Source organism: Sceloporus occidentalis, unplaced genomic scaffold (assembly GCF_023333645.1).
Source record: "Sceloporus occidentalis isolate IW3139 unplaced genomic scaffold, rSceOcc1.0.p SCAF_1, whole genome shotgun sequence".
NCBI classification, from domain to species: Eukaryota; Metazoa; Chordata; class Lepidosauria; order Squamata; family Phrynosomatidae; genus Sceloporus; species Sceloporus occidentalis.
This window is the reverse complement of record NW_028316981.1, coordinates 97,892,702-97,908,016: the sequence shown is the minus strand read 5'-3', so window position 1 is coordinate 97,908,016 and position 15,315 is coordinate 97,892,702. Positions and strand designations below refer to the sequence as shown.

The following is a 15,315-nucleotide window of genomic DNA, read 5'->3' as shown; positions in this document are numbered from 1 at the left end:
TCAGTCATAAAGCGTGGTAAATTGGCACTGTCATTCTTCTCTGCTGAAAGTATTTTCAATGAAGGCTGTATAAACAATTAATCTTCAGGATCTGATTAATGACTGTAGTGAGCCAGAGATCCTATTGTGATCAGAATTACTCAAGACAGGAAAGAAGCCATTCTATTTGTTTCTCAGCACTAACAGTACAATGTCAGTTAGTGAGGTCTGAACATCTAACTTAGGATGGTAGAGCATTCCAAGGTTCAGCTGCTTTGCATAGAGTTCAGAAGTAAAATTTTGTCCTGGCCCGATGGGTTTCACCACATTTCACAGTGCCATTAGTGCTGTGGATTACAATTTAGCAAGAGCAACATGCATTGCCTCCCCCCCCCCCCCGGGACAGAAAAAAATCTGCACAATTTTTAAAAGACTCTGTGCTAGATGTTCCCACCCTCTTTTTGTTTTCTTTGGAACTGAAAACTGATGTGCATGCAGAGAACTGTTAAATACAGCTCTTTAAGTTTAATCAAACACCAAATTAAGTGTTGTAGCCTTTATTTAAATACAGGCACTGGTAAGAAGATGATGCAGAGTCAAGTTTGGCGTTGCCTGACTCAGCATTGCCATGGGCTTCACCAAGAGCACTCTTAGCTATTCTTTGTTCAGGAAGAATGTTTTGCGTACAGAATTTCAGGATAACCTAAGATACTGATTATGGATTCACACTATGAATATTAACAGGGAAAACAAGAATGCCACCTAGTGGACAAATCACTGTCTCCCAAAGGTTTGAATAACAAATCATTAAGCCATATAGCAAATCCAATAACATCAAAAATCCTCCAAACAGTGATATCTTTATTGGACCAACCAAGATGCACAATATACATGTTGTAAGCTTTCGAAGCTTCACTGGCTTCTTCATCAGACAAGATGTTAAAAACCATACAGGAAGGGGGGAAGTTGAAGATGTTAGTCATAAGCCTGCATTTTGCTGTTTTTGTTCTTAGTTCAGATGGTATGGAGGGGTGTCTCTTGCAGGCTGGCACCTCATTAAGCAAGGCAGGATAGGCATAAGATTGTCCTTTCAAAAAGTTCAAGTGAGTGTATTACAGAGTTTAGCAGAGATATAACTAAGGGTTAATGTCAACAAGTCTTTAGAAACCCAGCCACTTCATTCCTGCTGTCATGTATTTAGGAACTGACATCTAACATTTAGCCATTCCATCTCATACAAACCTTGCCTGCTGTTGAACATTCTTCAGGATGTTCCATTCTGTTACGTTTAGAACCACATTCATCTGCAATACCAAATCAGGTCAGTATTATGTTTAAATATGTCTGGATAGTCACAGATATGTGTTATGTTACAGGATCACACATCCCTTGGTGCTTGGCTCTGGAATGCACACAACAGGAATCCCACATCCAGGCATCACCTCCCCCTCTGGAAAACAAGAAATGGATCATTATGACCGAAGCATGTAAGTGACTGAGTCTTGAGACAAAGCAAAAACTGAAACTCCAAGTCTTGCCTCCCCTTTGTATCTTCAAGGGGTGCAAGGGAGAGCCAGGAGGGAGCCGTTTGTTCAACAGAGAGGTAATAGATAGAAGGCTGACACCCACCTATGACTTCTCTCTTTCTCAAAACATTGTTTAAGGATTCACATAGACCAGGGTGGAGAGAGTGCAGCCTTCCAGATGCAGTTGGACTTGCAGCACCCACCAATCATGGCCAGAGCAGCCAGTTATAAGAGATTATGGGAGTTAAACCCAACAGCATCTAGAGGACCAGCACTTGCCCATCCCTCACATAGACTGTCTACAGTTCTGTATGTCAAAATGGTAACAGTGGGATGGGTCTTGCCTCAACTTGTAAAAAAAATCCAAGTTGAGATATGCCTGTGCTGAATCAGAGCATGGGATTCAGTAAGTCTAACATTGTGCCTCCAACAATAGCCCCTGGAGGTGGCCCATGCTGGAGACTATGGCCCAGAGCCTACTGTTATTCCTGACTAAAGTAAACTCACTGAAAATAGGATTTACCTATGTGCTGGATCACCATTCAATGATTGACTGAATGGGCCTACTCTAGTTGGAACTAACCCACAGGATGCCAAGTTTAATCCACTTTTTTAATATGTTTAAATATTTTTAAACTTAATTTGTTAACATACTTTAAAATACAATCTTTGGCTCACAGTTTTTTTTTAGAAACCAACACTTCTCACTACTACTACTACTACTACTACTACTGCCATTGTGATATGCAGAAGAATGCCTTATTTTGTCAACTGTTTCTTTTTTTGGCCAGGAAATCACAACCAGAGCCAAAGAGAGAGAAGGAAGCCAAGAAGCCAACAATCAAAAAGCCATTGAATGCTTTTATGTTGTATATGAAAGAAATGCGGGCAAAGGTCATTGCTGAGTGCACCTTGAAAGAAAGTGCCGCTATCAATCAGATTTTAGGAAGGCGGGTAAGAACACAAAAGCAGGTGATGATGTCATTCTGGTGACTACATAGGAACTACTATAGCTCCTCCCTGAGGAATGGCTCCTTCAACAGTTCTGTGTGCTTATAGAATCAAGTGGCTTCATCCATTTACAATTCCATTGCGGTGGGAAGGATGGTAGAGTTCAAGTATGTTCATGTTTGATGCAGTACATTTCCAAATAATTGGTTGGCAACTGAATAATAATAATAATAATAATAATAATAATAATAATAATAATTTATTTATATCCCGCCCCTTTGAGGTCAATCGGGGTGGCTAACAGCAATAAAATACAATACATTGTACGGGATTCCTGAGGCCAGGGTTATCTATCCCAGAAAGGCCTGCCGGAAGTGATCCATCTTGACAGCCTTTTTAAAGCTGTCTAAAGATGTCAGTTGACGGATCTTGTCTGGCAGGTCGTTCCATAATCTGGGGGCGACAACAGAAAACGCCCTCTGGGAGGTAGCCGAAAGCCTAGATTTTGAGGCTGCAGCAAATTCCTCCCAGAGGACTGGAGTGTGCAGGGGGGATTATATGGGAGGAGGCGGTCCCTGAGATAGTTTGGACCCAAGCCATTTAGGGCTTTAAAGGTGATAACCAACACCTTGTACTGGGCCCAGAAACTAATAGGCAGCCAGTGGAAGGACTTTAATACTGGAGTAATATGGTCCCTCCTCGATGTTCCTGACACTACTCTGGCCGCCATGGCTGAATTCACTAGGCCAGAGGTGGTGTGGTAAGTGCATCTTACAGGCCATATGTGCCCCTCCAGGCCATATGTGCCCCTCCAGATGTCTGAGACTCCTAGGGTCCCTCAGCAACCCCAGAACAATTTTAATGAGAAGAATATCTGTCCCAAATCCCACCACCACCATAAAAAGATAATCTTGCCACATTTTGACAGGTCCCAGTCCATTTTAGCCCCAGGAGATGTCTTTTTATGAACGAGAAATCAATTAGAATCCATGAAAAGCTGATGAAAATAATATTTGCCTACACCAGGAGACATGGGGAAGCACTGAGGCAAAAAGGTGAAAAAATGGGCTAGGGATATGTCAGGTGTAGTTTCTCTCCAGTTCTTCCAGGGTACCCACCCATGCACTAGAATGTCACAAAGAAGTGTTACACTGGATTATTTATTTATGTATATATTAAAATATTTTATCCCATCCTTTTATCATGAGATCTCAGGGCATAAAACAAAAAATATAAACAATGTAAACAATTCCAAATTAAAATCAATAATTTAAACAAGATAAAAACATATTAAAGAATTCAAGCAAGTAAAGAGAGCTTTAAAAAAACTAAATCATGCTTTAAAATAAATTAGGCCTTAAGGGCTTTAATAAAAACTCATGGCATGATCTGGTGTTGAACAGACACCAGTTATGGCCCCATTCAGACCCGAGAGAAGAGGGCATTCCATAAGTGGGGTGCTAGCTGAGAAAATCCTCTCCTGTGTCCTTTTCCATCATATTTTTCCCCATTAGTGGGACGCAAAGGAGGGCCTCTCCAACAGATTTTCATATCCATATGATGATGATGATGCTAAGAAGGTCATGCGTAACAAAGTGGGTTTGGGTGTTGGTGTGACTGTGCCCATGAAGCACAGACTACTCAAAGCAGCTCAGCAATAAGTCCCCTCAATAAAAAGTTTTGAAAGTAAGTAGTGACAGGTGGCTTCCATGTCAGTGGGTCAGTGAATCCACAGGTTTTAGTTCAAACTGTAATTGAGCAATCCTAGGTGCTAAATCATATTTGAGAACATATCCTTTAAAGTTCCTTTAATGTTCAGAATAAAATCTGGAACAGATTTGCTGTCCCACAGACATGGAAGCCACCATGGAAACCAAGTGCTAACAGTGGCCTGGTAGGCTGGATATCTTGCAGTGGGATGTAAATACATCAGTAGATCCTTATGGATCCTATGTGGTTTTGTGCCATCTTCTGTTTTACTGTATACAGTAATTAGGGTTATTTTGGTCTCTTTGAGTGCATTTATGTGGACTATTCATTATAATGAATTAAATAAGTCATTTGCAGGAACTGTTATGTTGCTGCAAGAATAGGCTTGCCATATCCCGCCTGTGGGCGGGACTTTCCCGGTTTGGGGTGGGTCCACATGGTCCCGCCCTGGTTTGGCCCCGCCCCCGGGACACCCCCCTCCCAGCGAGGGCCTGGAGGCTGGGGCTTGGGAGAAGCTGTCCCCACTCCCAGGCCCCTTTGGAGGCCCTGGAAGCAGCTCCGCGATCGCGGAGCACTCCTCCAAGGCCTCTGGGGCTTGGGAGAAGCTCTCCCCAGGCCCCTTTGGAGGCCCTGGAAGCAGCTCCGCAATCGCGGAGCACTCCTCCAAGGCCTCTGGGGCTTGGGAGAAGCTCTCCCCAGGCCCCTTTGGAGGCCCTGGAAGCGGCTCCGCGGTTGATATTTGCAAGTCAAATAGGGTGTTGTTTTTTTCGAGGGGGGGTTCCTGCTAAACTTCTTGTTTTCCCTCCTTGCCCTACACCCATGCCCATAACCTAGATTGAAACAGTGGCCTAAAACACACTGCAGCAGGGATGTAGCTAGGATTTTAGGAAGGGGGGGGTCCAGACTAAGTGCCACCATTATAATGGGGCTTGGGTGCGGCGGCGCAGCAGCACACGCCATTCATTTTTCTAATGGAAGGGGGGGGTTCCGGACCCCAAGAAACCCCCCCCCCCTTGGCTACGTCCCTGACTGCAGAAATAATCCAGTTTGAGACCGCTTTAATTGCCCTGGTTCAATACTAGGGAATCCTGGGAACTGTAGTTTTGTGAGACATTTAGCCTTCTCTTTCAGAGAGCTCTGGTCCCACAATAAACTACAGTTCCCAGAATTCCCTAGCACTGAACCAGAGCAGTTAAACTGGTCTCTAACTAGATTATTTCTGCAGTGTGTTTGGACCAATGTGGCAAGAACACATTGGCAGTTGGCTGGTTTATACCAGGCTGGTTTAAACCAAGTGACTTTTAAAAAAAAAAAAAAATCCTTGTTTCTTTTTTAAAAATTGATCATTCATATATATTTTTAAAAGTCTGTCTATTATTACTATTTGCCAACCCTTTTACTGGAACAGTGATGACTGTTTGAATATAAACATTTTACCTTTAACTGTTTATTGGTAATTGTTCATTTTTAGACCGGTATCCAGTGTCAATTGCTCCTTTTTCATTATTTTATTTTATAGTGCAAGAAATGTCATTCAAAAACAAACCCTTCAATTAAAATAAGTTCAACCAAAACAACTTACTTTAAAAGAGCATTTTTTAAAGAGCAATTATTATTTAATGTAATAACCATAACATCTGAACTGCATTTTGCTACTTAATTTTCTGATTTATTCTTATATTGGTGTTGCCTTACACATTAATGGGAGGGGGACTGGTTTAACAGCATCCACCCGCCCACCTAGAAAAATAGTTTTCTGGGTGTTCTTTTTTTAAAAAAAAAAATGGGCATGAAATTATGTCAGACTTTTAAATTTTCTGGCAATATTTTATCTGTTTTTGCTGCTTCTCTTGATAAGATGGAGAGATGATTCCATACATGCTTGACCGTGTTGTCTGGGAATGATGCGAACTGGAGCTCACCAGTGTTTGAAGGGCCACATTTTATTCATCCTTGACATAGGAGATACAATCTAGGATTTGCTCTTTTCTGATCAGGGTTGTAGTGGTGGAGTACAAACTTTCCTGTGGTTTTCCTTTCAGTGGCATGCACTGTCGCGGGAGGAACAAGCCAAGTACTATGAACTGGCCCGCAAGGAGAGGCAGCTTCACATGCAACTTTATCCAGGCTGGTCTGCAAGAGATAATTATGTAAGTACTTGGGTGGGGTCACGGGCCCAGGATAATCCATTTAGGCTTCATTTTTGTCTTTCAAACTACCTCAAGCTTAACTTCCCAGCTTCTCTCAAAAAAAGTTTTCACTGCCTTGCCTCACAGCTAGTTTCAGGCAATGCAAATTATGGAGGACAGTACATGAGTGATTCCCAAAGAGTTAAATGAGACACATCAGAGGAATGTTCTGTATAGGTTGTCAGGTTATTTCCCACCATTGGCATTGGAGATAAGGCAGCAGAGGGGGCTGAGAAGATTTCACTTCTAGAACAGAGCTGTTCTGTTTTCAGAAAATATCACAGTTCTCTTTATGCTTTTGTTTTTTAAAATCATGCCTAGTAGGTTTTGTGTGTTCATTCCCTTTCCCTCTTCTTTCCTAATCATTTTATCTTTGTTCATATTGTAAGCTTATGGACAGGTTTTATTCTTTGTAAAGTAATTATTGGAGATTGTCTAGTCTTTGGAATACTTTCTAAGTGGCAATAATAATACATAAATAATAAGAATCGGTTGTTGTTGTTGTTGTTGTTGTTGTTGGAATAAATAGGAAATGAAGTTCTCTTGGTTACTGATTCTCAAACTTTGGTCATGCAGATGTTTCAGACATCAGCTCCCAAAAGCCTCATCCAGCATCTTATAGTCATGACATTTGGGAGTTGAAGTCCAAAACATATGGAAGCCAATAGCCTGAGAGTCAGATGGATGTTTACACCAGTGAGATGCTTGTTGAAGCAGAGCCCAGTGGAAGAGGGTGGACAGCAGAGAAAACCACCTTCATCACCAGAGAAAGCTGTCCTATAGGCTTCAGAGCAGTTTGGAAGCTTTCTCTTTTGACAGAGACAATGTCTAACACTCTGCACCCCTCCCTGTCAATTGCATCTGTACCAGTGTAGTTCTGGCCAGCAGGATAATGACAAGAGTTTCCTTCAGTGATTTTTTAAGACCCTCAGCCATAGCAGGCTCAGTGGGCTATGAGCTGGTCAGAAGGAGTTAGATGTAGAAAGAGAGAATTCTCTTCTGCTGTGTTTAATCTTCTTAGGTTTTCTTTGCAATGTAAAACATTGTAATGCTCTTCAGGCACTTGGCCCTCTGCTGGACATGAGGCCTTGGCAGCTACCCAGCCATGCCATTCTCTGGAGTTGGACCTGTGAGTCAATGTCTATTATTATAAAGAGATAACTGTTTGGATCTGGCTAGGTTTCGTCATGAGGCTGATGTGTTTCACTCAACACAGCTGAATTTGCTGCAAGAATTTTGAGAGGGTGCATGTGCCAGATTGACCTGTTGCAAAACCAAGGAAGAGTCTTATGGGACTGAGACAAATATGTTTTATTTGTCATAAGCTTTTGTGGACTCCAGGCCACTTCTTCAGCTGCACACCAGTAGACTAGAGTCCACAAAAGTTTATGACAAATAAAACTTGTTAGTCTTTTGATGCTTCAAGATTCTTTGTATTTATGGCAACAAATAAACATAGCAAAAACAAAACAAAAAAAAACCCCTCTCAAAATTCTTGCTATATAGAGCTGCTCTATAATATATAGTATCCTGTTGGTTGAGGGTATTAAGGATCAAGTTTTGTGAGAAATAATTTATGTGTTTACACCATGGAGGCATTTTAGTTGAAGGGTTTGGACTCGGTGTTTATTAGCTTATGCTAATATCCACTTTGCTATCATCAAGGAATAATTTCTTCCTCCAGGTGCTGACAATGTAGACAGAAAAGCATCCTGATAATAGGCAGAGGACTGATTTCTTCTTAATTTATGTGAGCTTGAACTAGATTTATGCTAAGCAGAAATAAGGCCCACAAGAGAAATAAAAATGTGAAAAGGGCAGAGGCTTTGCAGATGGGCTCCCTCATTGCTCATCATAATAACTTTGCCCATATTTGTGTTAGAACTCTTAATTACTGAGGTAAATTAATTTGTTAGAAGTGTTCTTTGTGGATGAAATGGTTTGATGTATGCAGGCAGAATGAGACAACTGCCTCAGGTGGCAGATCCTGGTGGAGAGTTGAAAGCTGAAAACCCCATACTGTGCCTCCTAGGGCCCTGCCTACCCTTCTCCTTTGGAGAACTGAAATGTGTATGCCATAAGCCAGGGGTGGACAACTGATGGGGGGCAATTTTTCACCCCAGCAGCCCCCACAGGCCACTGAGTAATTTTCTATCATTTTTGGTGGGGTAGAAGGGCTATAGGGACAGAGCTGCCATATCTGGCAGTGATGTTGAAGTCTTGTTCATCAAAATAATTGCAAAAAAAAAAAAAAAAGATGAGGAATGTGTAGAAGCTCTGGAAAGCTTCAGAGTACCCTCAAAAGCTGTGTAGAGCCTTCTAGCCACACTTATCCTCTTCTGCCCAGAAAGCTTGTCCCACACCATCTAAGTAGAGGTGCTGCCCTGTTGTAGGTGGAGAAATGTGCCTCTGTGGCCAGTTCATTTCCATGTACGAAATGGAGAAAGGTTCTATGTAGTCCTTTACATTAGGTAGCAAAATATCTTCAGAAAGCTGTTTTGGCCCAAACACCGGCTGAGGTAACTACATCCAGTCTTCTTGCATCCGGTGGTGCCTTTTTCCTCCCTTCTACAAGCTTGGCAAAAGAGCATGAGGATTCTGGGAACTTAGGAGGCTGTCTGAATGAATGAATGAATGAATGAATGAATGAATGAATGAATGAATGAATGGGCTACAATTAGCCCCACCATCCCTGGAACCTGACCATCAGTGGCTAGCTTGTGCTGCGCTCATCTCTTTAAATTTGGCAGTTCATTAATTCCCTTTTGCCAGCCCAGATCAGATCTCAAGATTTAATGGGCCTTCATGCATTTCTCTCTATTTTAAGTCACTAGCCATACTTTTTTGATGCATTCTGGGAGATGCCTTTCAAAGAAGTAGGTTTTCCATGCTCTGCTCTAATGTGCCTCCTGGGCCAACACAGATTTGCTTGATTTGCTAAGCAGACACTGAGCAAAGTATTTCATGCTCATATCATGCTGTGCACCTGCTAGCACTGTGCTTCCCATTCTCTTTCCTCTTGTTTGATGTGAACTGAGCATACATAAGTTCACTTAATGTGTTACACTCCACTGTGGGAGCTGCTTTTCCCTTCCATGCTGAAGCTGTGATGTTTGAAGGATTGCTGTCTCCTGGGCAGGGCTGACCACCTTTTCCACAAAATCAGCACTCTGTGGACATTTCAATTAACAAGATTTGTGCTCCATTCTTAGGCAGATGCTTCCACTGCCAGATGTTTCACATATGCAGTAGAGTGGTATATGGAACCAGGACTCAAGGTGGAGAAATGTACCCCATTAGTACTGGTGAAGTAAGACTCTGCAGCCAGTTCGCTTCCAGATTTGGATTTCCTGCATGGCAGGGGGTTGGACTGGATGGCCCTAGTGGTCTCTTCCAACTCTATGATTCTATGATTCAGGTATAGAATGGAGAAAGGTTCCATGCTTCTGCCCAGGGACTATCAGAGCACAGCAGGATGACATTTCCAGCCCCCTCCTCCCAGTGAGCAAGGCTGTAACAATCAGAAACAGGTCCCTGCCACAATTCTTCATTGCAGCCTTAGTTGCTGGTAGGGAGAGGTTGAAAATATCATCCATCTTGCACCCCAATCAGCAAATGAACAGATCACCATTACTCAGAGTGGCCTCCTAAACCTACTAAGATAGGTTTGCAGGGTCAGGCCAGGAGATGTTACTTAGGGCCAAAACAGACCAGCCCACAGGGCACCTCTACTTAGGTGGTGCAGGACAAGCTTTCTGGCAGGCTAAAGCATGGCCAAAGGGCCCTACACAGCTCTTGGGGGGTACCTTGAAGCTCTCCAAAGCTTCTACACCTCCCTTATCTTTTCCCCCCCAATTATTTTGATAAAAAAGAGCACCAGATCAGAGCTGCAGCAACTACATGCCACCGCCCCTATCTGGCTTTTTTCCAGCACAAAAAGAAGTGGCAAAATGCCACTCCTTTTTTGCCAGAAAAAGGGCATCCTTTCCACTGTCACTGCAGCTTTTTGATGTTTCTGCAGCGTGCGGTGTCTAAACGCCACACCACTAGAGCACCAAAAAGCTGCTGCTGTGTAAACAGCCAAGTGGCTTCACAATGGCTTCCTGCCAGCTTGGGGGGGGGGTGCATCACGTGTACGCCATGCCCCCAAGCTGCCAGGAAGCCGGTGTATTTTGCCAGATTGTTCCAGAGGTATACATTCATAATTAAGAAAGCAATGTAGGATCTCAATCTTACTCCTTTTAGATAAGAAAATAGATATAAATTGTTTTAGATCAGAACACCTGTACTTGTGGACTCTCTGTAGAGGGGTTGCTGTAGAGACTTCCCTGGTGAGGGCCTACATTTAGAAATGCACCACTATACTACTGTTTGCAGTGCATTACCAAACAAACATAAATGGGTCTCGCTGGTCTTAGCAGGCACATACTAAGGACCATACAATCTAGGGAATGTGTTTGCCATTTTACATGAAACACTGAAGCCCCACATGCGTGCTTGGAGCCTGGATCTCCCATTTTCTCTGTGCTCTTGTCAGCCTCCTTTCTCATACTGTCATTCTCTGATGTACCATTGATTCACACAATCTGAAACAACTTAATCATGCTCAGGATCCCAGAGCTGTTATAACCAAATATTTGACTTGTTAAAGATAAAGCACTACATGCATCCTCTGGGTGTAAAATCATAAAAAGGGAGTTCACTATACAGGTTGAATCTCCCGTTTCCAAAATGCACAGGACCAGAGGTGTTTATATTATTAGTAGTATTAGTATTATTTGCATTTTGAACACTTGTGTTTGCATATACATACATAATAAAATAAATAATAAGTAAAATAAATTATAAATAATAAATATCTTGGAGATGGTATCCAATAAACACAAAATGCATTTGTTTCATGTACACCTTGTTCACATAGTCTGAAGGTAATTTTATATTTTATTTAAAAAAATAATTTTATGCATCATGAAAGTTTGTTTCAGAAAGCACCATCAGAAAGCCAAGATGTCACTATCTCAGCTCCCCATGAAACAAGGTTTGATTAATGGAATATTCTGGATTTCAGAATCCTGGATAAGGAAGAATTCCAGAATGTTTCATGATATGGATTTTATAAGGAATCTTTTAACTTTTTCACATTTATTTGCTCTATAGGCAGGCAATTCCTGGTGTTTCTGGACTGCAGCTCCCAGAAACACAAACAGGCATAGCCAGTAATTGGGGATCATGGGGCTAACAGAGTCCCCTCTGAGGGGAAGCCAGTACCTTGGTAGCCTGGTTTTGCAAGGTTCCCTGGACCAGGGCAAGCATCAGTTTTCTTTGTTCCTTTTTCTCATTCCACTTTCTGTCGGAAGGGGGAGTCAGGTGGCAAATACTTGAAGTATCAAAATAAACTACACTGCTATATCAGCATGGTGTTCTTACTCTACTTTCCAGCTGGGGGGAGCACTCACAACCCATACTATGGACAAAAGAGGCAACCATTTCTGGCTAGCTGACAAATGTATAAACGTCAATTTTTGCAAGCACTTGCTTGTCCCAATCTGAAAGTAGGTGCATGATCAATTTTTTATATGTTGAAAAGCATCTGGGAGGAATAGTGAGTTTGAGCGAGGTTGAGGAAAGGTAATGGAAGGGCTGCCATCTCAATTGGTTACATTTTTTTCTTGCCTTTCCTCCAGTGAGCTCAAGCCATTGCACATGGCTCTTCTTCTTGCTGCTTTACCCTCACACCAACTGTGTAAGGTAGGTAGGTCAGGCTAAGAAACCTAGTGAGTTTCATGATTCAGTAGGGACTGGAACCTCAGTCTCAGAAATTCCTGCCCCAGACTCTAACCTCTACATCCTATTGGTTCTAATAACAGAGACAAGGCCATCTCTCACTAGTTATGCATTTTGCACGAAGTGGTTTCTTGATTCTTCCTCAGCATCACCAATTAAAAGAGCTCAGCTATCAGGCCTGTGCCAGCTGCCTTCTAGCCAGAGTATGGAACTATAAAGCCAGGTAGTCCAGTCATGTGACGCAGCTTAAGGGGAGCTTTATGTGCTGAGCAGTGTACTAGACTCCTCTGGCATATCGTTAGCAGTGCATAAGGATTCTCTTAATAGGACTAGTGGTATATACTTCACTGACAGAGCATGTATTCAGAAGTAGAAAGCCCCAGGTTCAAGCTGCGCCATTTGCAGGTAGATTATTTGAGGAAGGAGGCAATGGAAAGGCAGACTTCATAGCAACAAGGCCAGTGGTACTATGAGGTAGATACATGGCTTTGAAAGTTGCTCTTTTGCACTATAATTACCAGATCATCCCCCCCCCCCCCAATCTGCATGGCAGTTGTGGTCCAAAAGGTATCGCTCCCAAAGTCTGAATGCCTGCCTACTTTTAAAAGTTTGCAAGAAAACCATTCCTAGGTTTGAGCCAAAATGCTTTTATTGTGGTTATAATGCCAAAAGCATGGAAGCAGCTGTTTTGGGAATCTCTTACAACCCTGTCCACCAGCCACTGAAACTGGGAGGAGTGTGTAGGCGTAGAAACAGGGATTTAGGCCATTTTACAGTGGAGTGACTAATCAGGCAGGGTGTGCTTTCATGGCCACTTACATCTATCTAAAGACTCCTCTCTTGACCTTTCAATGTTAACAGGTGGGTGCTATGAAATTTTTTATATTATATAAGTAAAATATTATTCAAGTCTCTGAGTAAGTGGAGGTTTTTCAGGAAGAAGCATCAAGGCGCTTTATACATATTGGTTTTAGAATGCTATAAAGTGGTGCACCATAAAAAGGCTGATGAAGAAAATAGGTTTTTTGTTTGTTTGTTTGTTTGTTTGCTTTGGGTAGACAAAACAATCTGCGAGACCATGGCAACATTAATCTCACCTCTGGATTTTGCCCCCACATAGGGGGCAAAATGTTAAAGACTCTCTAATCCCCAAAACAGAGTCCCAATCTAGTTTCTGTGCCCTCCCACTGCCTACATTCATGCTGATTGTGTGAATGATGCCCTAGTATGTAGCCTTAAGGCTCCTGCACGTCCCATGCAAACATTTTTAGGATTAAACCATAGTTCTGTGGGGCTTACTTCAGAGGAGCCAGTTTCTAAATAACTTATGAATCCTAAAATAATTTAACATAAAGAGAATTAAGGAATGAAAGTTTCTTATCCTCTCCTGCTACCAAAGCTAACTCTCAAAAGAATGGGGAATGAGCATATGTGAATGAGTTATGGCAAACTTTGAGGAGAAGCTATTACCCCAAATCCATCTTGGATCTGAATACAGGTTACGTTACTGTTCAAGTCTATATGTATTTACATCTCAGGAAATAGACTGAGGACCAAAACAGACAGTTTGAGGGCATGGCATTTAGACATGCCACACCCCCAAGTCTCCCGGAAGTTGCACTGGCAATTACATGCTGGGCAACTTCCAGGTGACTTGGGGGTGTAGCATTTAGATGCCATGTGCCCCGGAGCTGGTGAAAGACCAGCCCTAGAAGCAAAAGGGCAGGTTTTTTTCTACACCAAATAGGAGTGGATTTTTTACGCTTCTATTTGGGGCGGAAGCTGGCTGGATTGGGGCCATGGCATGCGGTTGCTGCGGCCTCAATTCAGCCTTAAATGGGGCGACTCCAAGCCAACCCATCAGGACAATCTGTGAGTGTACAAAAGCTCATGCTAGTTCTTTTGCACAGTTAGTCTCAAAGGTACTACAAGATCCCTTTGCATACTGATACCCAAAACTAACTTCCACTTTTAATATTGCTCCCAGGGCACAGGATGTAGGGTTGCAGCCTTAAGGGGTTCTATGCAAGGAAAGTTCTCTGCTTTTTCTTTTCACTGGTAGACACCACACGACATCCTACATTGTCCAGGGGCTCCTTCCAAGAAGTAAATGGAGAGTATATTCTTTGAACATCCTTAAATGACCTTCCTTCTCGCCCCCCGCCCCCCCCCCCCCAAAATGGCTTAGAGCAGTGGCTCTGCTGCCACTCCAGGAAAATTGCAGTCTATTCCATCTTCCTCCCTGCCCCCTGTAACACTACTCCTAAACAGCGTTAACGTATAAAACATAGGGTAAGCTTCTTAGGAGCTCTGCCATTGAAACTGATTCTAAAAAGAGCTTTGTGAGTCAAAAAGCTTGGGAACCCCTGTTTTAGAGAATACCCAATTTCATTATGTACGTACTGCATCTGAGATTGTAGTGAGTCCTTTTCTACAGCTTTGTGTCAGACTATTGATTCAATAGAGTTCTGTAGAATCCATTCAGTTCTCATATGGTTGCTAGCCGAATGTCACCTTATTCCAGAAAAGGACATTCCAAAAACAGTTTATTCCCTTTATTCTCTGTATATCAGATATTCTGGTTTCAGAATTTTCTATGGTTTTCCAAAAGTTTATCCTGGAGGAAGATGGATTTTTAGGAAGCAAAAAATTGCTGTGTGACAAAAAGTGACCTCTGGTTGCAGAAGAGTCTCTGCATGCACTTATTTATAAATCTTCATAGACAGAAAAAAGGACAAGTCTCCTGGTCCTGTAAAGATGCAACTTTGCTTTTCAGCTAAAAGTTAAATTGTGAAAATTAGTTGAAGCTGAAAAAGAAATCAGTTTCAAAGGATTTTCTTTTTTTACTCTTTAGTATCAAATGTTTACCATGATACCTTTCTGTTCTGAGAGCCTTTTTGGCTGGGTGTAAATGCGCTAGCTATATATATATAAAAAAAATTGTTGATGAAATGGGCTACAGCTGATATGAGGAGATCTAGATGCTGCTGTTGGAAAGAATCCTAACCTTTGTTTCGATATTAAAGATTTAAATCTTTGTATTTAATATTGCTATTAAATATAAATTATTAAGATCTAAATATTATTATCTAAAGATTTTAAGATTTAAATCTTCAGAAAATACTGACATATGTAGCCAAACAGCCACATTTACCTGGCTGTATTCTTCTCTGCCC

General features: G+C 42.1%; 1 protein-coding gene across 4 annotated transcripts in view; it reads left to right on the top strand.

The window, feature by feature from the left end:
• The window catches only part of TCF7 (transcription factor 7), a 154,801-nt gene that overhangs the window by 122,820 nt on the left and 16,666 nt on the right, over positions 1–15,315 (top strand). For all 4 annotated transcript variants that reach the window (XM_089530237.1, XM_089530228.1, XM_089530247.1 and 1 more), the window contains 3 exons: positions 1,356–1,466; positions 2,297–2,459; positions 6,209–6,316. In XM_089530237.1, the coding sequence (XP_089386363.1) occupies positions 1,356–1,466; positions 2,297–2,459; positions 6,209–6,316 (382 nt within the window). The remainder of the gene's footprint in view (positions 1–1,355; positions 1,467–2,296; positions 2,460–6,208; positions 6,317–15,315) is intronic.